Source organism: Ictalurus punctatus, chromosome 22, assembly GCF_001660625.3.
Source record: "Ictalurus punctatus breed USDA103 chromosome 22, Coco_2.0, whole genome shotgun sequence".
NCBI lineage: Eukaryota > Metazoa > Chordata > Actinopteri > Siluriformes > Ictaluridae > Ictalurus > Ictalurus punctatus.
The window spans coordinates 15,017,729-15,041,700 of NC_030437.2; the positions used below are offsets into that span (position 1 = coordinate 15,017,729).

Genomic DNA, 23,972 nt, shown 5'->3' on the forward strand with positions numbered 1-23,972 from the left:
CTCTTACTCCAAGGATTTTCCGCAGTCTCCAGCATTCTGATACAAGATCTGATCTGATATTTTGCTCTCTTCTGGTCATTTGCTTCCTCTAACCTGTCTTCCCAGGTAGCAGGGAGTTCTAAAAGCACCACTTGCATGGTTGACTCCGAAATTAAAACCATATCTGGTCGACTGGTGATCGTGATGGATTCCGGCAAATCTGAGCTGGCTCCCTATGTTGACCTGCAGGTACCAGTCCCGTGCGGTAGCCTGTAACCCCACTCTGGTGCATTGTTTGGGGTTTTGGCACCTCCCCTGCCCTGACGAAGGCGATGGCTTTCTTTGCAGGCTGCTGATGTTTACTAGTCTGAATTGCAGCACAGATGGAATCAGCCAATGTCTTTAGGACTTGCTCAGGATATCCTGGCTGCTATCCCTTCTGTTTGAGATAGTGGAAATTAATAACTGCGCTACTCTTCCCCTGTGATGTCAGTGTGGCAGATGACCTCTAACTTCTGACAGGAATAATAAAAATACAGCACCAACCAACACATAAGCATGAGACTCACTAAACACATCAGACATATTTCAATTTCTAATGTGTTTCAGGAAAGAGTTCTCTTTTGAAGTCCCCGTGAAGTGTCTTTAAACGCACAGTGTTACTCGATGTGGGCGGGACATATCGAGTGGCTCCTCGCTCTTTTCAAATAGCCAATAGCGTTTAGCTTACCTCACATCTCTGGCTAAGCCGCACTTGACAGTTACTGCCATGGATTTTTATAATGTTGGGGGGGGGGACACTTCAGATTCTAGAGAGCATTTGATTGGACAGAAAATCTGATGAGAAGCTGAAGTACAGAATGATGTCATCAAAATTGCTGATCTTTATTGGTGGAAGAGAGAGACTGTAAAATGTGAATACATATATCTTCTAAATGCTAGATTTAGAATGCCTTACTTGCTTGGCCATTTTCTAGATGCCTTACTTGGTTGGCCATTTTCCTTTCAACACAAGCACCTTTAGCATGATTGCCTACAGCCAATTCCACTGATTGATCTTGTATTCGCTGTCATGTTTTGTTTTGTTTGTGTGTGGATTTTTTTGTAGCTGATTTCATCCAAGGTTCCCAAGGCGGAGTATGTGCCCAACATCATACGCAGGAACGACCCGTCCATCATCCCCATCCTCTACGTGAGTCTTTCACTACATTATTCATACAGATCAAAGCGCCTTTTGTCTGGCTGGTTATGAAAGATGCTTGGTAATGCTAATGCCGTGGTGGTCTGATGCTTGTCCATGCTTTTAGGGTCTGTTAGTAATGTAAATGATGTGTTTGCAAGGCTGCTATAACTAGTGAGAAGAGGATTATTCTGTCTTTTTGAATAAATTGTACATTATTATCCTTCAGGATTTAAGTGGTAATGTTCTTGTCTGAAATGCTCTTGTGTTTGTTTGTGTAGGACCACGAGCATGCGACTTTTGATGATATACTGGGTGAGTGTTAATAATTGTGACCCATTTATCAGCTCTCTTCTCTACTATGAGCGCTGATTATTACCTCTTGTTGACTAAATGATTCTATATGTCTCTATCTCTCTCTTATTCCCTCTTTTTCTCTTTGTCTTTGCTATATTTTCTGCGTTGCATTGCCTCTCCGTTTCTGTTTTTCTCTGTCCTCATCTCACTTCTTGTACACCCAGAGGAGATTGAAAAGAAACTCACCGCCTACAGAAAAGGCTGTAAAATCTGGAACATGCTTATCTTCTGTCAGGTGAGAAGTCTGTGTAGTTGTGTGTTTGTGTGTGTTATAAATTAATGATTAAGTGTGTGTGTGTATGTATATTGTGCCTAACTAGAACACTGCTCTATAAATTGTTAGGGAGGACCTGGGCACCTGTATCTCCTGAAGAACAAAGTGGCCACGTTTGCTAAAGTGGAGAAGGAGGAAGACATGATTCAGTGAGTCCCACTCCCCAACAGAAAGACAAACAGACAGACAGATTGACAGACAGACAGACAGACATCACATCATATCAACCTTAAAATTAATTACCATGTAGGAGCTGTGAATTTTCTAAATGCTCGGACTATGACAGTGTAACAGACAAACTCCAACTCAAAAATGTCAGCGGCTTCCGCAGTTAAAGTACTGAACAGGACTGAACTCTTATTATGTCTATGGAAATTTTCTAAATATTTTTTTCTAAATGTAAGGAGATGAACAGTGCTGAGTAGAAGAGCTGTCATCTCATAATTACCATAATTAAGACGTGATGCGAATGCACTAAAAGAACTAAAAAAAAAACAAAGTTAGTATAGCTTACAGTGTATCACAATTGATTACGGTGAATTCATTGGGATTCCTCCTGATACTCTGGTTTCCTCCTCCAGTCCAAAGACATGCATTGTAGGCTGATTGCCTGTAGTGTGTGTTTGTGCCCTGAGATGGGTTGGTACCCCCTCTAGGATGTCCCCCATCCTGTGCCCTGAGGCTCCCCCACGACCCTGTGTAGGACAAGCGATGTGTAGGAAAGTGGATGGTTTTAGTTATTGTGTTAGTAAAATTTGGTTGAAATCAACAGAATGAAGTTACAAATCTAAACTTGCAAAGCTATTAAAACAACAACACAAACGCTACAGACCAAGTAAAATCAAGTTGTATCAAGTATAAAATAATGCGAAGGGAACTATGTTTAGTGTTAGCTGTGCGCCGATGTATTGTTGTGACGTGTTTATGTCAGAGAACTTGGGCAAGGTGGATGTTGCCTGAGTTCCTGACTGGGAATTCCTAGTTGCATGACCATTCCATTGCACTTTGCCACTTTTCCCAGAGTCTGAGTACAATGGATTGCAGCATAAATTTGTTTTGCACACATTCCAAACCATAAACATCAAACATAACTATATTGTCAATGGATAAAACAATGCAATGTTGTCATTCATCAACTAAAAATGTGTAATCACTAACAAATTGCTGTGGTATAAGAGGAATAAAACATTTCAGCGTTTTCATGCTGGGCCGCATCACACGGCCCCGTCTAATTATTGTCCTATAAGAACATGACCCATCCTGTTTTATTCCTTACTTATAAAATAATAAGATACAATGCATGGATTATTAAGTTCAACTGCAGTCTGATATTACACCTATTGTAAGATAATCTTTCAGGTTTTTAAATCATGTTGCCTAATTCTGGATTTATCTCTGTGTGTGCAGGTTCTGGAGGAAACTGGCTCGGCTTATGAGTTTGCTGAATCCTGAGCCCAATCTCATTCATATTATGGGCTGTTATGTGTTGGGCAATGCCAATGGAGAGAAGGTACAGCATCTATTATTCATCTGTAAATGAGTTGCACTCGTCAGTTTATACTGCACTTAAGTGTGCATGAAGTCTATAGGCACAAATCACACGTGTATACTGGGACTGTTATATAAGCTCTAGTGAGTGAGAGGTGGAGGTGTGTGAAAGATGTGTGTAAGACACTGACACAGTGTGATTGATAGAGTCACTCTGTCACCACTGACCTTCCCATCTCTGCACTTCATGTTCTTGCTCTATACGTGTATCTCTGTCTTACTCTTTTTTATATTACTTTCCCCACAAGGATACACACAAACACACACGAGCATACACTGATGCACAGTTGCGTCTGATTACCAAAGCTTCAGGTTGAGCTGCTAGTTCATTAGGTAGCTATTAAGGTTTTAGCATTATCACAACGCAAACATAAAAATATGGCACATTAATAAACCAAAAACGCAACAAAAAGAAAATACAAGAGCAAATCGCTGACCAGAGAAAACTGAAAACTTGGGACGACATCGACTAGGGGAGCCCTATAGTAATACTGCCCTAACAACCTCTCGTCCTCTGATACCTCCCTCCGCGGCCTTTTCAGCACTGATTGTCATTTTTCAATCAGGCCTTCTAGCATGCTGTGACTGTGGTCGCCCAGTCCCCCTGGATTTCTGAAGGCTGCCACACTTGCCTACTGTGCCTCCCTCACAATTCAGCAGGTCTGCCTAGTAGGCCTGCAACACTGCTATTGTATGCCGAGACCCACAAAAAAGACCCACTGCTGCATAGGCTTCGCCAACCAACACTGAGGTTGTCTTACACGGCCTGGATGGCAAAGCCGGCCCCCCGATTTTGCTGCCATCGATGGAGAGAAGTAGCTCTCAAGTGCCTGCTCCACCTTCGGTATAGCAACATAGCTGTCTATGTTTCTGAATTTGCTGTTGTATTTTTGATTTGGTAATGTATTTTACACTTACAGGTTACCTTAGGCAAAAGGATAAAAAGATTGTGCCGTTAATATATTCTTTATCCTCACAGATGGTAACTTGGCAAATAATAGAAGCTCTATAATTGTCTAAAGGATTAGAGAATCAAATCAGCTCCTACAAAGAATGTACAGCACTTTGTACACAACGTGTACTTGTTAATTCCTTAATGTGGGTATTTACAATGGCTAATACACTGTCTTTGCGATGGCTATAAGCTTGACAAAGAGGATATTTACTTAATTTTGTTCAACATTTCTATTGTTCTGTATTATATTGTAATCTGTTGTATTTAGTGAGTTGTTGGGTATGAATAGTCTATTTATATTAAAGTGGGGTAACAAAATCAGGTTGTTAGAAATGGGACAGGACATTAAGCCTTAAGCTTAAGTTTTGGAAAGCAATAACTTATGCACCATTTTGGGCTGGCAGATTTCCCAGTCCCTGTTGCAGCACTTCATGTACTTTTTCTGATCATGAAAACAGCAATTGGGAGAAAACAGGACAAACATTGTCCAAGGACCAACCAAATTAGCAATAACCAATGAAACGATTATGTCTGAGCAAGCCATTATATCAATTATTTTTATGAGCAATGCTCTACTGGGTTCATGCTGTGTTTCCTCCAAATATCAAATATGTTGATAACGCTAAACTTATATTTCTCTCATCTGTCATTTTGTGTGATTTGTACTTTGATTGGACAGTGTGTGTTTAGTCTATCTAATTTTAGTTTCCCCTTCATAGGATGATGATGTGTTATGGATTTGTCAGGTAACCACCTGACATGATTGTCACTGACGACAGTCTGGGCTAGAAAGAAATCAGCCCTAGATTCACTTCTTCATACCATTCTTTACTTAAAACCATTGGTGGTGCTGTGTAGGGGGTGTTGGGGCAGGGTGGCTTAGTTGTTAGCACATTTACCTCGCACCTCCAGGGTTGGGGGTTTAATTCCCGCCAGTGTCCTGGGCGTGCAGAGTTTGCACATTCTCCCCGTGATTTGGGGTTTCCTCGGGGTACTCCGGTTTCCTCCCCTAGGGCAAATACAGGCATTTAGAGATTGGCATCTCTAAATTGTCCATAGTGTGTGAATGGGTGTGTGCACGTGCGATTGTGTCCTGCGATAGGTTGGCACCCCATCCAGGGTGTCCCCTGGGATAGGCTCCAGGTTTCATATGACCCTGTATAGGATAAGCATTACACAAAATGGATAGATGGATTGGTAGAGCCGTTGCACTTTGTTCCACAATAGTCTGAAATAAACAGTCTTAAGACATTTACTAACAGCAAATTATCTGATATAGATGCCATAATTGAAACCTTATATTGATTTGAAATATTTGAAATATGGGAGCTTATCCCATTTTAGTTAGTTCATTGATACCTCTGTCACTAAGCTGTGTTTTCTCCAGATGATGGATATTATCGAACATCAGAATGGAGTGTTTTAATGTAGCTCTGTACTCACATGGTACACACACTTTTTACTATCATATGTACCTCTGCACTTATATTCCTCCTGAAATCTCTACATGGGGAAAGAAACATGGCCATTTCTTGTTTTTTTTCTCTTTTTTTTGCTACTTATAAAGATTTTCTGCCCCAACGCTCCCACCTGGACTACTGCAGTTCTTCAGCAGCGGAGGGGGGCAGCTGGAAACTTTAGTCATCTTCCTATAAATACATGCCCTGCTTCATCTACATGTCTGCAGCACTTCATTGCTCCATGCCACACGCTTGCTTGACGCAACTTTGTGTTCTCTAGAGAACGGTAGATGCTTGTCTCACATAAGAGTAATGTATTCTTAGAATGCAGTCTCAGGGCATTTATTCAAGGCCAAGCTAAAAGCATGGATGCATTTGTCTTGTGAATAATTTTTTATTAGTATTATTATTACAGGAAGACTTTAATAAGGTTTTAGGAGAAAGGTATATTATATTTCTTTCTAGAGGGCTTTCTTTACTGAGTACATTGATCGAAGTGACAGCCTGAGTTCTGAGGTTGTATAATTCTGGCTGCTGTTGTGGCAATATTTCTTTTTTTGTTGTGTCTGGGATCATTGTTATTGTTTAGGATATTACTCTAGTTGCTATTGGTACTTTTGTAGTTATTGCTATGTTTTGTCTAGATCAGCTCGAGGAAGGTTATGAAGATAGGCCAAGAACCAGATACAAGGTCTGGGTAAAAAGATCTGGATAAGTGACTAACATTACTGAATATTAACAACAATTGCTTTATCTTTTCATCTATAATCATTACATTTTTTATTTATAGCTAAAAATAAGACTTTTCGAAGTGGATTTATTTAGTTTTTTTTAGAGTGGCTTCACTGTACAGCTTTTGTCTAGTGTCATGAAGAGACAAGATACATCTATTATTTAATGCAGGGAGAGTAAATGCATACTTCTCTGTCCCATCTTCTTTTCCTCATCAATTTTTTTTTTTTACACAAGTCATGTTGTCAGTTTGCTAATCATACGAGAGGGTAAATAAAATGAAAAGCCTGCTCAGCTAAATAATTTACTTAAATGCAACAGAGGATCTGCTACTGTTTCATATTAGAGTCAGTAAGTGAACGATAGTGAACGATATACAGCACTTTTGACCCTGCTACAGTATTTTTTCAACTATTGAGTTGGTCCACTAAAATACATTGCTGGGTCTGCATTTAGAACTTGGACCACCATTTGGCGATGTCCTTTGGTGTTGTTCCTTTGGTGTGATCGATTTCAACTCATCTGCCCTTATACAGGGTGATTGATTAGCCTGGCTGTGGCTCAAGTGATTGATGTGCAAGAGAAAAATAGACAGAATGGTAGAGCCAGCATTCACAGAGGGAAAGAAAAATGACTTGAGACCAGAAAAGGTATGCATGAGATGGCACTCTAAGCCCCACGATCCTCTTCCCAGTCTGTACTCTGAAGACATCAAGAGTCTTCAGGTGTGAAAACTGATCATTTGGGACAACAGATGTTGTTATTACCTCGGTGTGTCATAATTCACTCGAATGCTTGTGTTATGATGGGTGACATTTTCCATCTTAGGATGAATGAGTCAATTTATCCGAACCTTCACCGAAAGAGAAATCGCACATTAATAAATATGGATGTTGGACCATGGTGTTAAACAATACTTATAGCCTATTAACTAACTCTGTATCAAATGATGTAGGGTGTAGATGAATTTAGGTCATCCTTTATTAACAAGTCATCAAGAGAGCGCAGAATAGACACATCATCTTTATAAACGTACAGGAATTCATCCGGTACTGTAGAGAAATTCTTCGTAGTATTCCTTACGCATTGATAGATGGCACTGATAGACAGTTCTTAAAAGTGTCCTGTTTACTTTGAACTGTAAAATCAGTCAGGATTTATGAACTGACTTTTGCACTGAGCAGTGATTTAAAGCAAATTAATAGTACAGTTTGATATTAGATTTCCCGCATGTCTTAAGTTGCAAACTGCAATTAAATTAATGAAAATATCCACATTTTCACCAGGGGTTTTGGACAAGAAACTTCTGTTGAGTCCACACCATGCACATTTTGCTAAAGGATACATTAATGGCTTGTTTAATACAGTGCTGTGGAATTGATTTAGATTAGTTAGAAGGTGTTGATTATTTTCTGTAACAGCAGATCTAACATTAGGTGAGCTGTATGGTTGGCATTAATATGATAATTTTAATATAGTAACAACATACACTGCTAAAAAAAATCATTGTGTAGTAGTTTTCTGAGAGGAGGCATTTTTGGAAGGAGTCTCCAGTTTCAGTGCTTTTGTAACAGTCTGAAGTAAAGCTGAAACTGTAAGTTTCTGAAACAGCAAGATCTTGAATGTGCATCATTTGTCTTATTACCTTGATTAGAGAGAAAAACACAGGTTGGTGAAGGAACAACAGTTTCTTATTTGTATAGCGTTAGTGATAACAGGAACTAACTAATTTCATGGATATATCACAACATTAAATATAACTATGAACTGATAAAATGTATCCCTGCTGTAAAAAAACAACAACAACAACAACAACAACAAAAAAAACAATAGAAACCATCACAGTAATTCGAATGGTTTTCAGCTAACCATTCAAACCATTACCATTACTATTATTTGTCCTTAATGGTATCCACTAGACATAATATGCCACCAATAGAAGGCAACATATTATTAGTAGAGACCCACAGGGAGCACTACAGTTTCCATTAAAACCAATACAGTTCCCATTATAGCTATTACAAATTCTATGAGTGTTTCGATTCTATTTTTTTTCCAGCAGGGATTACATTATTTAATAAATGAAAAATGGTTAGTGTTGGAAACTTACTGTGTTACAAGGGTGACTTTGGGATGTACTGTTAAGGGAGAATAATCAACTTCAGGGTGGTATCACACCACTCCATCTTCCAATAACAGCATTCCCCACTGTGTTTATTCCTTATACACGTAGATGGACCTCAAAATAGGAAACCATACAGCCTTGCAGACCACACATGAAAAGCAAGACTGTTAAACCATGAGTGCTCCATTTGAGACATGGGTTTAGAGAAATAACGTGATCCAGAGAGAATGGGTTCTCACAGATGTTACATCAGAGCCCCTTCCAACAAAGGTCAATCATAATCCTCACTAAAACCGGCAGCTTAGCACTCTACTGTTCCTTGTAATTTCACTCCTTCTGCTCCGTGACACACATACCGCCTCCGCTTCCCTCAGGCTCCCAACAACACTGATAACCATCACGTTCTTCTGTAGGTTTCATCTAATGCTGTCTGGGAAAAAAAAATTCAGCTGTTTGTAATTTAGACATAATGTACTCGTTGAAAAGCTTCGTTCCTTTAAATTTGCATGCTGATTTGCTGTTTTGTTGTGCATGACATTGGAGTGAAAACCACTTTGTTGTTGTTTCAGCTTGTGCAGAACCTCAAGAGGCTGATGAGACCATATGTTGTGGAGTTTAAGAGTCCTCTGGAACTCTCTGCGCAAGGTGAGTACACTCACACTCTCACACTTGCACAATAAACACACTTGGAATTACAGGTTCATAAAAAACAAACAAAAAAAACCATGATGTGGTGCTCAGTCATGTGGCCTGTTTAGCATGTTTCCAATATCTCTACTCAGTCATGCTGTGGGACAGTAAATGATGCTCTTCCATCACACATTGGCAGAAAGGCAAGCAGAATCACACGCATAAATCATACTTGCATTCACTGCAGGAGGTCAGCATACATGAATATTTGCACAACCCTGACTTGAACTCATGCTTATCTTTTTATCCACGATTATTGATTGGTTGTTAATTACATTGCAGTTAAACTCTCATTATCTTCCCCTACAGACTTGTTCTCCTCATTAGACCCAGGAGAGCTTCCTCCTGCGCTCCCTACATCTAACCCTCCTTCTTTTCCTCATTTGTTTTGTCTCTATTTTATTTGTCTCCTATGGCTTCATGCACAGCTTGATCAGATGTCCCACTGCTGTAGCTAATTAGCCATGTTTTAAACAAGTATTTAAACTCTACAATGTAATGCCATAAACCAGCTAGGTAATATTTCACACGGTGGATATTTTCTGTGTCTTGAATCTCAGCAAGTGAAAATGTTCTTTCTCCTGCTGCTGTAGGGAAGGAGATGATCGAGATGTACTTTGACTTCCGTCTGTTCCGACTGTGGAAGAGCCGGCAGCACTCCAAACTCCTCGACTACGACGACCTTTTGTGACGTCTCGTCCTTTCTCTTTAGAGTGCCTAAGAGAGGCGCGTAGCTCCATTTAGGGCCCTACCCTGGCTGTGTTCCCCTCTAGAGCCTCAGTGTGAATGCTCTGAGCTGGAGGAACGTGATGAGGAAGCATGAAGACGGCTGTTTGAATAGTTCGCTCTGACATGCGGCTGAAGGCAGGAGATTCAGCCATTCCTATAAGGTGGCATTTGTAAACCCAGACCTTTTGAACTCTCACCTACGAATGAGAGATGTAATTGGTAATGGTGATGGATGGTAGGTTCATATTGATCTTAAGGATGTGTTTTAAGAGAAGTAGATTTTTTTTTAAATGGACGTCCCTGGAGATGAAGCTAACATAGCCACATTTATTATTGAGTAGCTGTGTTGTAATGAACCAACAGGGACCATTTCCGGTCTTTCTGATTCAGTCTTCTTTAGAAACTAGGTACTTATATGTTCTTTATCAGGTAGAGACAGTAAAATAAACATTTTACTAATCTCACAGGACTCCATATAGTACTGTAGTTGGGAAATTCATCATAGTATTCCTTACTTATTCAGAGCATTGATATTTTCTGACATATGGCCTGTTTTTTTTTCTGGAGGAGAACTCAGGTTTTATCAAGTAACCTCCCTGACCTTTTTCTGCACTCCAAAAGAAAACAGGCTAGTAGACAGCAATGATTCAGAAATAATAACAGGAGTAATGGGAGTTGCGGAAACAAGAGGTCAGACAAAATATAATGTAGAATTTCTAGTGTGTGTGTGTGTGTGTGTGTGTGTGTGTGTGTGCTAGATTTCCATAGAGTTAGAAGTTAGATTTCGTAGTGGAGATTTTCAGGCATCTAACATGAATGCTTGAATAAACTTGTTGCCAGATTTAAACCGTTGTCTTTGTCAGATGTAGGTATGTGCCAAAAACTTAGTTATATGTTATATCACGATATTCAACAATATTGTTACTGGGGACAGCGCAGCATTCGGTCCAGCATGGTCTCAAACTTGCAAATTCAAAACAAATCAGATATGTAAAGTTGCAATGCTTAAAGGATAGAATTAGTATTTTTCATCTTTTCTTACAAATTTTATTTGCATGAGGTCAAGCTAAATTAAATATTCCCCTTGAATTTATACTGGGATCAGGTTCACACACTGAAGAAAAAAAAAAAAAAGTAAACTTTTGTATCAACTTGTAACAATATTATTTTTCCAAATATAAAAAATAAGGCTAAAAATTTGCTAGATTTTTTGTTTGTTTACTTTGATTCTAAATGGCCACTGCATGGATCTTCTGAGACAATGATTTGGCTCATTGGACAAGTGTTTAATTAGAAATTTAAGAAACCTTGAGAAATTTGTTGCTGTAGTTCTCTAATTCAAGTTTTTGAAAATGAAAAGTTTAACTGTTAAAATGCTGGCCAATACAATATTGTGATAATATCCTATAACATGATAAAAACTTAGGTGATTTAAGTGATAAGAAATGTAATATAGGCACATACCCAGACAGATGTTAATATTAGTTACAACTGTCTCATTTTTTTGTGATTATTGAGGTGTATTTTAAAGCTGAAATTCATCCAGACTGTTGAGTAAGTTTGCACCGATATTGTTGTAAAACTTCTCACACGTCTACATGTGTACATTTCTTCTTGTTCAGATGTGTATTGATCCTTTGTTAATGTAGACCTATAGTGCCCTCCACTAATATTGGCACCCTTGGTAAATATGAACAAAGAAGGCTGTGAAAGACTTTATTGTCTTTATTGTTTAACCTTTTGAACATAAAATTCACAAAAATACTCTGCTCTCATGGATATCAAATAATTGCAAACAAAACACAGGTTTATCCAAAAATTATCTTTGTTAAATATAGGAGTGCGACAATTATTGGCACCCTTTTTGTTAATACTATGTGCTACCTCCCTTTGCCAAGGTAACAGCTCTGAGTCTTCTCCTATAATGCTGATGAGGTTGGAGAATACATGGCGAGGGATCTGAGATCGTTCCTCCATACAGAATCTCTCCAGATCCTTTAAATTTCGAGGTCCACACTGGTGGACTCTCCTCTTTAGTTCACCCCACTGATTTTCTATTGGTTTTAAGTCAGGGGACTGGGATGGCAATGGTAGGACAGTAAACCATTTTTGTGTTGATTTTGATGCATGTTTTGGATCATTGTCCTGCTGGAAGATCCAACCACGGCCCATTTTAAGCTTTCTGGCAGAGACAGTCAGGTTTTCATTTAATATCTGTTGATATTTGATAGAGTCCATGATGCCATGTATCCTAACAAAATGTCCAGGTCCCCTGGCAGAAAAACATTCCCAAAACATTAAAGATCCACCATCATATTTAACCGTTGGCATGAGGTACTTTTCCATATGGCTACCTTTCTGTGTGCACCAAAACCACCTCTGGTGTTTATTGCCAAAAAGCCATAGACCATAGAACCCGATCCCATTTGAAGTTCCGGTAGTGTCTGGCAAACTGAAGACGCTTGAGACAAATTTTTACAGCCTTCTTTGCTCATATTTACTAAGGGTGCCAATATTAGTAGAGGGCACTGTACATCAATGTAATGTCAGAGGGAAGGACCTGAACTGATGCTTGTTCATAACATAAGGTCAAAGCATGCAATTCTTCGCAATACTTCTTTTATGATCATAAGCATTACCAACCAACTGTTACTGTGATAGTTTTTAGATCACGATTTAAAGTTTTTCACCTTTTTTCGTTAATTATAGCAGCAAGATTGGTGGTTTGTTTTATGTGGACACATCACTGTTTGCTTCTGTATGCACACAAGCTAAACATAAGTAATAACATAAATAAAATATGACAGGCTGTGCAGTTATAGGAAAATAATCAATGGCTTAGTGACACCTGCCACGAAACAGAGCTATTGTTACCACCCTGAAGTTGATTGTTTTCCAATAATCGCATGTTTCAAAGTGTTTTATTCCTCATGTACCACAGCAATTCTCCAGTGTTGTGTGTTTTATCAATTTCTATTTACATTTAATGTTGTGGAACATCCAAAAACAAGTTAGTTCCTATAATCCTGTTTTATTCTCTCTTTAAGTTAATAAGATCCTTCCTGAACACTTCCCTCTGTTTAAAAGCTTAGCTCCAGCTTTATCTCTGACTGTTACAAAGCACTGACACTGGAGACTCCTTCCTTAAATTTTAAACAGAAAACAGACATGTTTTTAATACATTTGTGGAGTGGAGTGTCTGTGATAGTATAGAAAAACAAAAAACACATTAGAACGAGCACATTAATATAAATTAAATGAAAACCTTCTGACCAATCAGGTTCGAGAATTCAACAATGCTGTGGTATAATCTGTAATAATACCCACCTGTGTATTTGGTGTGCTTTGGTAATTTTGGTCAATCCTGTAATAAGAGGACTACATTTAATCTGCTAGCTCATTGACTCATGTATAGCATTTTTTATTTTTCCAGCACTGTGCAATTTGTTTTTCTTCTGCTACTTGGTTGCATTCCTGATATTTCCTTGTATGTAAGAGCCAAGGATATGCAGGTCAACATGAACAATAGCACTGACCTTAATCAGCTCGTTGGAGGCCTGGGCTCGGAGCCATAAGGACTCAGCAAGAGACGTAGAACCATCTGGGTGTTGGGCGCTAATCTCTCGGACAGGACACTCTGTGACTGTGACTTACACACATGCCTCACCTAGAGCTGGAGTGTGATATTACACGGAGTTCATGAGATTTAACGGATCGTTAAATGCTGGAAGTTATTTCTGCGTCATGAAGTTCATCACCTCCACCAGCTTTCTGACTGAACTCTGAGCCCAGAGGAAGTTTTAAACCTGCATGACTAATTTGTCGTCGAATTCACGGCTATATTTCGTAGCAATAGACATCGTGACATTAACTGTAGAACAATATGTATGTGTAATATGTTTTCATGTGTATCTCAGACTATTGTTTAATCAATCACTGACACCGGTTTTACAATAGAGTGTGTGAGAAACATGTTTAGGATCAGACTCAGGACAAAAATGCTTAACAGAAAACAGAAGTAACTGTCATTGTAGACGCATTGCATTAATTAATGTAACATTACACTAAGGACACTATTTATTGTTCAGAAATGTCCTTTGGTGATTGTGAGATTTAACTTTAGAAGGTATTATAAATTAACTTTATGAATATGTTATTGATACATAGTGGTAACAGGGTAGTGTTCATAGGGCTACAGAACACCTGCATAAGCTTTTCATGAGAAATTATATTAACATACATAAATGTTTGTAAAGTCTTATTTCCTCAGTTGAAAAAAAACAAGGCTTTTTCAATATTGATGTCAAGTCATAACAGCTTTGTCATGTGACTTAGATTTTGTTGTTGATATAGGATTATGGTATGACAATTTTAGGACTGACTTATTCTAAATCTTAAAGACAATTTGTAGTTCGTTGCACTTCTGGTATGTCAGAGTCACATAATGGCAATGGCACAACATGCTCTAATTTATCATCAGAGCAAATATACATTACATACCTGTCATCATGGTGTCTGGTTTTGCAACTGGGTATCCATAAAGATCATGTAAATCATCAAATTAAATTCACTTTACTTAAGGGACAATGAAAACACACACACACACACACACACACACACACACACACACACACACACACACACACACACACACACACACACACACATCTGCCATTGTGTTATAATGGAATTGTCATAGTACACATCACCTTAATTTAAGAGCTTACGTTTAAAGTTACTTTCATGATGTGTTACGCAGCAGGTTTTCAATGTCAGTGTCATTAAAACCAAGTGCCTAGTACAGGAAACACCGAAGTGTTCAATTTTCCAACTAACCTCCTTTAGCAAGCAATGCCACATCACCATTATGTGACTGTGACATGACAACCTAACTTAAAGGAAAGCTCCACCTTGAACCGCATTAAACATGTTATATATTAAATATCTTAGAGATTTTGGTGCTAATTTGTCGGTTGGTGCTGTATTTTCATTATTGTCATTAGAAGTTAGCAGTTGTCTACCAATCTGTAGTCACGGGGGACATCGTTGTTGCTAGTGCAGTTAAAGTGGTTGTTTAAATAGAAAATTTTCTGTTATCTCAAACAGAAGGGATAGCGGTCGGTTCTCATTCATCATTTTCCAGTGATGTTCAGTGTCACATTCATGAGAAATCCAATGTAGAAATAATGGAGACGGTAAATATAAGACTCAAATGTTGGTTCCAGAATGCAATGGGACAGAGTGCTGAGTTATGACAGGAACTCGCCTTGGCTAGTTAGTGATCCAAGATGAAAAGCACAATGGTATTAGCATCAATAGTAGCATGAAAGCTAAAACTTTGGAAGCTGGACTGTTTGAGCAGAGTGTATAGATGGGGAGGTGAGAAATCTGGACTGACTAAGGGACTAAAGCATCGCTGCATCACTCTCTTTAGGCAGAGATAAAGCAAGAGCTAAATCCCATTGGCACCAATAAACAACAGCTAGTCAAATGGCATTGTGTTTAAACCGTTAGCTGGTGTGAAAATAGACAAACATGTTGATTAAAGACATTTAATGCAAACAAAGTCAACTCCACTGAACCACTCGAGTACTTATTGATGATAAATATTTATTTCGAGTGCATTTTTTCCCCAATAAGTGTCAAGCTTGCCACAACAAAATCTATGAAAACACATTGTATTACTGTTGAAATAAGTCTTTGTAAATGTCTATATAGGTTTACTGTATGGGAGAGCTTATTGAGGTGTCGTGTACTGTATCTCTACGAACACTACCCACTTTACAAAGTAAAGCGTTACTTATATAGTTAAGGTTTGATGTCAGTGATGATTGCATACTGATTTTAAGGGGTCGGGCTTTATTTGTGATGAAATGGGGGTGAAATGTGCATAGCAAAAAAGTTCACGCTAATGTTCAAGGTTAGGAAAGAAGTCACACTGAGGTCCTTTTGACCGTCTGATTGCGTCTCGGAAAAGTGGGCTGTAATGATTCATATCAAATCATTTCTTATGGGCGCCTTGAATAATCCAATCGCAAATGAAACTGTTTGCAGGAGGCATGAAGACTAAGGTCTTTTTGATTGGCCCATTGCCATATCGTTCTTTTCTAAATGACTCCAGGGATTATGATTGGATTAAATCACGACTGATTGACAGCGTCATGAATGAGCTGTATGGTGTGAGCTCAGAGAGATGAAAAGTGAGGAGTCAAGGGCACTTTGAATGGTCCAGTGTTGAACTAAGTGACTCCTCTGGTAATTTTGATATTTTAGAGAACAATTAGCTAACTCATGGTTTATATCTTTAGTAGTCCAGTATATTTATTTATTTATTTGAGAAATTGTATTAAACTCTACAGATTTGCTGTAACGCTGTACTTACACAGTTGAAGTGGATGGTTTTACCTTGTCCTGTAGCAGTACAGCACTGAGCATTAAAAATGTTTCTAAAATGGATTTTTCAGTAAAAATCTAGGTTGCAGTCTATATCTGTCTTGTTTCCTTTCTTTGACCTTGGAGCTATTTGGTTGGAAAAATACCGAACATGGGTTTATTGGATTCAGAAGTAACATATGCACGCAGCTTAATGTCAGACTTGAATACAAAATCTGAGCTGCTATCTGTGGAAACAATGATAATAACAAGGTGATAAATAAGAATGACATTTTAAATCAGGATGTGTATTCTTCATTGCACTCTGTATTCCCTCTTTATCTGTAATAATATGTCAGTGATCTTTATTGAGCACACACAAGGACTGAGCTCTGAGGACTGAGGTAATAAACCTGAGAGTGAGCAATCCATTGGGCATCCATGAGTCATAAACACACTTGGGTACAGTACTGATTGTAGCACCTCTTAGCTGAACTGTCTGATTAATCCATGCACAGTACATCCAATCAAACTGGAGTGTGAATAAATGATTAATTGTTTTTTATTAAGTCTAACATTATTAATTGGACTAGGTCTAAGGTCATTTATTATTAAAACAGGTCAGTCAAGAGACTTCAGTCAAATCTCACACTGAAGATAGAATACAAGGATAGCAAAGTGAGATAACTAACACATTTGTAAAACCAGTGTGTTGTATATTAGGAATAATCAAGTAAGCATTGTTAATTTTACAAGTGGGGGTACAGGCTGGTAACATTCACCAGGATTTCCATAATCGTAACTGAGAATGAAGGAAACAGGGAAAACAAGGCTCAGAAACACACTACAATGAACTTTGCAATGAGACAATGGAACATGAAGATATATAAAGGCAGACTAATCAGTAGACAAACTTAATACAGGTGCACACAGACCAATAACAAGACAGGGCTGGAGACAGTACCAAAACAGAGGCATTGTAAAACGGTAACCAAAAACACATGAAGTGAAATGAAAGAAAGCTAGGGAACTGCATGTGTTGTGGTTTGAACCATGCTGCATGCTGTTAGGTGGAATTCGTGATAAATGCTTTTTTATCTGTTAAAAGTACAAAGCATTGCACAGCCTTCAAAATCACTTGCAGGTATAAAATATTTAAAAAAGGAAAAGCCTTTAATGCTAGGTATAAAACATAAAAAAGCCTTTATTTGGGTTTTACATGACAATTTTTTCCAATACTTTTAACAATTTTTTTCTGAACTCTTAACACACCTACAACACACAACTGGCAAAACGATTAATTTCATGCTCAAAATCAAACACTAATTTTCAAAATACAATAATACACTAACACAATAAACTATGTCTACCAAAAACACCAACACATGCTCTCTTCCAACAGGAACATTTAGTCAATCATAGCACAATGTCATAAAAACACGAACATCAGATGGAATTACAGAAACTGCATTATTTTACATGTGTCAGGTCTGCCCTTATACAATAGACAGTATCTTGTATTGATCATAGATGCAGTTTCTTTTGAAGCCTCTCTACATTTTTGTTCTGTTTTGTTGTAAATGCATGCATTTGGTTTCTTTTGCTGCAGAAATGCAGTACAAAAAATTGAATGCCCCATCTCAGAGTAGTTTTATAGAATGTTCGGTTTATGAAAAAAAGAAGACAGAGGCAGAATTGCTGCAGTAAAGACTCTATTTGCAACGGGACATTACTGCAAGATAACCAAAATATGCAATATAGCTGCCGTTTATTGTGTGCAAATACAAAATATACAAACAGAAAAAGCCACAGAATAATAAAAAAAAAGAACAAAGTCATCTTCTAATCTGCCATACAGTCAGTGTAGAGTAATACATGGTAAAATGACTGTATTTACACTTTGCAGTAGGAGGAGCCCTTATACAATATCCTACCTGTTGGTTTCTTGAAAAATCCGGATATTGGATGCCACTGTGTCCCGGCTGAGATTTGGTTGTACTCATTCACCAGCCTCACTGTATGATAGCCCATGGTTTTTGACATGGTCTATGATAGTAGCTCTTATTTCATCAGGTACCCTAGCTCTGGCCTTTCTCTGAGTGCCACCACACATTCCAACTCCTCTCTCTCTACATTGTTCTTTTCCAGGCATTCCTCACCCTTGCCCTTGTCCAACTCCTCTCCCTTGTCCTGGTATTCGTCTTCCTCTCCCTTGTCCTGGTATTCGTCTTCCTCTCCCTTGTCCTGGTATTCGTCTTCCTCTCCCTTGTCCTGGTACTCGTCTTCCTCTCCCTCGTGTAGGCATTTTTCTTACTGTCTTTTTGTTGCTCTATATTGTTCCTTTTCCACACAAGATCAGCCCAAAGAGGTCGTCTTTAACTGTATACCATATGGTCATGCGATTGAACGAACCTCAACACCTGAGTGTGTTTCCTAGATGGGAATCAGCTGTGATTGATCTATATGCATAACTTCAATAAGCTGTTTCTCAGTAGCAATGGAATAAAATACAGTGGATATATATGTGCTTCAGTTCACATTATGAACAGCTGTTCACTTTGACTTTAGCCTATAAGTTAGGTTTAGAACATGATGTTATCTGTTCTGACATACAGTGTGAACGCATTTGTAAATCTGGCAGTAAAGATCCATTGTTTTGGTCTTGGTTGAGCTTGTGTGTAAAAGAAGTTCAAGCATTTTAAATTTGTGTTAACTGTAGGCATTTTGTGTCAAAGCAACAAGAAATGTGTTCATTGTATAGCCTACACAGACGGGTGTTATGCTAACTCTGTTAAGAGTTGTTAAAAGGATTGAAAAAATTGTCATAGCAATCATAAAAGAAAAAAAAACTGTAATATTAACATCCTCATTAGCCATTAAATAAAAAAGATATATGTTTGGCAGTCTAGGAAAACCCTTCCCATGGACATTTTCTTATACATACAGTATAGTTTTCCTGAACTGAAATATTTTTCTCTTTTGCCCCCAAAAGATTTCCTTCCAATACAAGCCTTGTCGTCGTCCCTTCACAACGTGAATTAATTAGGCGTTTATCCATTTTACTGTTACATTTTACCTGATCGAATCATGATATTCACTGTAAGATTAAATCACACTTAACTCGAGAGGTTTTAGACATCTTTAAGCAGACAGACACCACTGCAAGTTCAGAAAATAGTCGAAATATAAACATTTCCATGTTGTTTGCGTCAAATATATTTCTCCTTTCTTAAACTCCCCAGATCTCAATCTGATCGAGCATCTATGGGATGTGCTGGACAAATAAGTCTGATCCATGGAGGCCCCAGCCTTTCTGAGGGGAAAAAAGCACCATGCTGCTTTTAGGAAGACAATGCATACATTAAGTTAGTAAGATTTTTCTTTCTCTCTTTCTCCACCTCTCTATTCTCACAGCCACACCAGCCTCCGGTCCCAAAGGACTGCGAACTGAATCTCTTGGTATATATGTAGAGTTTGCACATTTAATTGGTGTTAGTGATAAAACAGCTGCTCCTTGGGATTTCCTGCTTCATTAAAAATAATGAGTCAGAGATGTTCATCAATGTAATGTTCTGTTGTGTAATCAGAATAGTGCAGGATGAGTGTAAGCAGGGCACATGGTCTGTGTCAGCAAAAAGTCTTTGTCAGAATCCTGCTGTGTGCGTGTGTGTGTGTGTGTGTGTGTGTGTGTGTGTGTGTGTGTGTGTGTGTGTGTGTGTGAGTGAGTGAGTGAGTGAGTAAGTGTGTGTGTGAGTGTGTGAGTGAGTGAGTGAGTGTGAGTGTGTGTGTGTGTGTATGTGATTGTGTGTGTGTGTGAGTGAGTGAGTGAGTGAGTGTGTGAGTGAGTGGCACTGGAACATTGCACATACATCAATCTGCTGGTGACTCAAACAAAACCTGTATTCTCTGGGATTGAGTAGTTTAATTTATGGTCCTCCACACACACACACACACACACACACACACTCAGGGCATGAGGTGGGGGACACTCTGAATGGGGTGCCAACCCATCGCAGGGCACAGTCACACACATTACCCAACCATTGCCCCCCCGCCCCCGACTATAACTAATCATCTAAATAACTAAAATATCACAGTACTTTTGATTTTGATTAAAAAGTTAATTAGAGTAAAAAACAAGTATGTTTGTACATAACTCAAGTCTTTTATTTTTAATCCACTTTTACTCAGGTGCAGAACTTTTGTACTTTGTCCTTCATTCAATGTCTATATAATCATAATTTAATTATCATATTTGTATTTCAAGGGTAGCTATGCACATACACAAAAAGGGGATGGACACTAGCTAAAACATTACAGGAAGTTTGAACTAGCTGCAGCTCTTTCTTGAGATAGATTAAAATGTTGATTGCACTGAATGGGTTAACAAGGCAAACGGGGTTAACGTTGATGAATCCACAATCTCAAACTGGGCAGCTAAAGAAGCAGACTCGAACTACAAACACAAAAACAGCCACCACCAGCAATTTTCAGGGACCACTGGGAAAACTGAGCCACATAACAAGATGCAGGTGTAAATGATGATTAGGGAGCGGGACCAGGTCAGCCCTGGAGAAAATTAAACAGGTGCAGAGGAGCTGTAATATAGAATCATGTCACAATCCAAATTAGGATGAAGATCTAGTGAGTAAACATGCAAAGCCTTACTTGCTAATGTCTTATGATTCCATGATTGGGGTGCCATTTTCCCCTCAATGATATTATAGATATATATATATATATATATATATATATATATATATATATATATATATATATATATATATATATATATATATACACACACAAATATCTATGTAAAGTAAAAGTAAAAACATTTTAAACGCAGTTAAAGCATCTTTCACGACCGCCTTTGTCCATATTACAAATGTAAGTTAATTATTAAAATACTTTACACTTATTTTTACATTAATATGTGAATTAATTTAAAGTTGTGCTTGTATCATCCATTCGTATAGGTTACAGAAAATGCATGTTTTACTGTCCCATGGCATTCACTTAATCTTTTACACATGCACCCGTATGAAATATTGGGAATATTTCAATTATGAGTGACGTGTTCAAAAGGAAGTTGCATCATCCAAATTCTCTGAAGATCATGGGAAGAAGACAAGTAAGTTATTTCATTCTTCTGTTTATTTTTATTGATGTGATATAGCCTACAATAGACTGATGGGGTCCTTTTGAATGTACAATACTGTATAATGGCCATGAAAGGCAAGGTACCTAAAAATTTTAGGAGGTAATTTTAAATAAAATAAATAAATAAACCAAATTTTATGAAAGAGTCAACTTAAATAAAAAGAGTCAACTGTAAATAAAAAGAGTCAAATTAAGAAAAGAGTCAAATTTAAATAAAAAGAGTCAACTTAAAAATAGAGTCAACTTTAAATGAAAAGAGTCAAATAAAAAGAGTCAACTAAAAAAGAGTCTTTAAATAAAAAAGTCAACTATAAATAAAAAGAGTCAACAAAAGAGTCAAGTTTAAATAAAAAGAGTCAACTTAACAAAAAGAGTCAAGTTTAAATAAAAAGAGTCAACTTAACAAAAGAGTCAAGTTTAAATAAAAAGAGTCAACTTAACAAAGAGTCAACTTTAAATAAAAAGAGTCAACTTAAAAAAAGAGTCATCTTTAAATAATGTTTGCTTGTTTTTAAAGTCAACTTTAAATGACTGTGTTAGCTCTGAAGGACAAAGCACCAACAACACTTACACAAATTATAAATGGAAAGCTATTTATTAATCATAATAATTAAAAAAAAAAAAAACATTTTTAAGGATATCATTAGAAGATCCTCATGCCATTAGAATGGATGCTAATTAAACACATTTTGTGTATTTGCTAAGTCTGTCCTAAAAATTCCAACCCTGTTACTCATTTAAGAGCAAAATGCAGTCACTGACAGCCAAGAAACCATGTAAAAATGAGATACTGAGACGGGTGAACACATTTAAAATGGTTATATATATATATATATATATATATATATATATATATATATATATATATATATATATATATATATATATATATATATAAAATCATTTGTACCAATGGCAGTGATTATTTAAAATCACATTAGTAAAAAAAATTAAATCAACTCAAGCGCATGGTTGGTATTGTTGCACTATATTGTTCTGTTTTTTTTTTTTGTGGCATGTTTGAAAATGTGTTTAAGAATTATGTAGTTAGTGTCATTTTATTCAAGTCTGTGTTTGTGTCAATGTGTAAGCATCTATGTGAATATATTTATGAATATATGTATGATACCAGTGTCAATGACAAATTTCTGCTCTGTGCAGAACAGAATGGACTATAAAGTTAAACTAAACTAAAAACATGTTCTCTTCAGTGTTGAAAAAACATTTTTAAAAATATAAAAATTAAGAATGCTAAATAGCTAAAGGATGAAATGCCACCCTAATCATGGAATCACAGCTCTCTGAACTGTAGTGACCATGGGGCTGATAAAGGCCTTGCTTGAAGCTGTGTTTGCTAAATTTAGCTTCTCACCACACGCTAGCAGTTTGCTGCATACCATCGAGCTGTGATGATGTGAACTAACATGGGGAGGGTTGCAAACCCGTCTGCCCACGTCTCCTGCTCATTGCGAGTGTGAGGAGGTTAATTGGATTGAAGCGCATGGATCTGTTCAATCCGCTAAATTGAGAGAATATACAAGAGCATGTGGGAGTAGAAGAGAGACTGCAGAGTTTATACAGCAAAATACTGCAAGACCACATCTTCACAGTGAGGCTGATTAAAATGTAAGGTTTGATCAAAGTTTTGTGCTATATACAGTGGTGCTTGAATATAGAATTTTCTATATATCTGAATAAATATGACCTAAAACATCATTAGATTTTCACACAAGTCCTAAAAGTAGATCAAGAGAACCCAATGAAACAAATGAGACAAAAATTTTATACTGACTCATTTATTTATTGAGGAAAATGATCCAATATTACACATCTGTGAGTGACAAAAGTATGTGAACCTTTACTTTCAGTATCTGGTGTGACCCCCTTGTGCAGCAATAAATGCAACTAAACGTTGCCACTCACAGATTTGAAATATTGTACAATTTTCCTGAATAAATAAATGGCCAAGTATAATATTTTAGTTTCATTTGTTTAACTGTGTTCTCTTTATATACTTTCAGGACTTCTAATAAATCTAATGATGTTTTAGGTCATATTCTTATCTCAAAGATCTTCTTACACCACATTCATCTAGCAGATTTCTAAGATCTTCTGATAGGTTTCTTTTGTATGTCCTTCAATCCTGTTTAAAAACTAACAGGGACAGAGCTTTTTCAGTCACTGCCCCTCGTTTATGGAATCAATTGCCACTGGACATCCGCCTCGCACCTTCTATTATCATTTTTAAAAAGAGGCTGAAAGCACATCTCTTCTCCCAGGCTTTTTAATCAAATTTTTTACTATTGTTTATTGTCTGTCTTTTGGTTATTTGGATTTATTCTGTTTTCTATTTACCTTTATTTTATTTATTTATTTATTTATTTTTAACTCTGTTCAGCACTTTTGGT

At 37.4% G+C, this 23,972-nt stretch overlaps 1 protein-coding gene across 1 annotated transcript in view; it reads left to right on the forward strand.

Annotated features, from left to right (window-relative positions):
- The window catches only part of nsmfb (NMDA receptor synaptonuclear signaling and neuronal migration factor b), a 49,937-nt gene extending 33,422 nt beyond the window's left edge, over window positions 1–16,515 (forward strand). The window contains exons 9-15 of the mRNA XM_017451272.3: window positions 1,088–1,171; window positions 1,441–1,474; window positions 1,681–1,751; window positions 1,860–1,939; window positions 3,198–3,300; window positions 9,180–9,255; window positions 9,894–16,515. Of these exons, the coding sequence (XP_017306761.1) occupies window positions 1,088–1,171; window positions 1,441–1,474; window positions 1,681–1,751; window positions 1,860–1,939; window positions 3,198–3,300; window positions 9,180–9,255; window positions 9,894–9,991 (546 nt within the window). The 3' untranslated portion in view covers window positions 9,992–16,515. The remainder of the gene's footprint in view (window positions 1–1,087; window positions 1,172–1,440; window positions 1,475–1,680; window positions 1,752–1,859; window positions 1,940–3,197; window positions 3,301–9,179; window positions 9,256–9,893) is intronic.
- The last annotated feature ends 7,457 nt before the right edge of the window (window positions 16,516–23,972 follow it).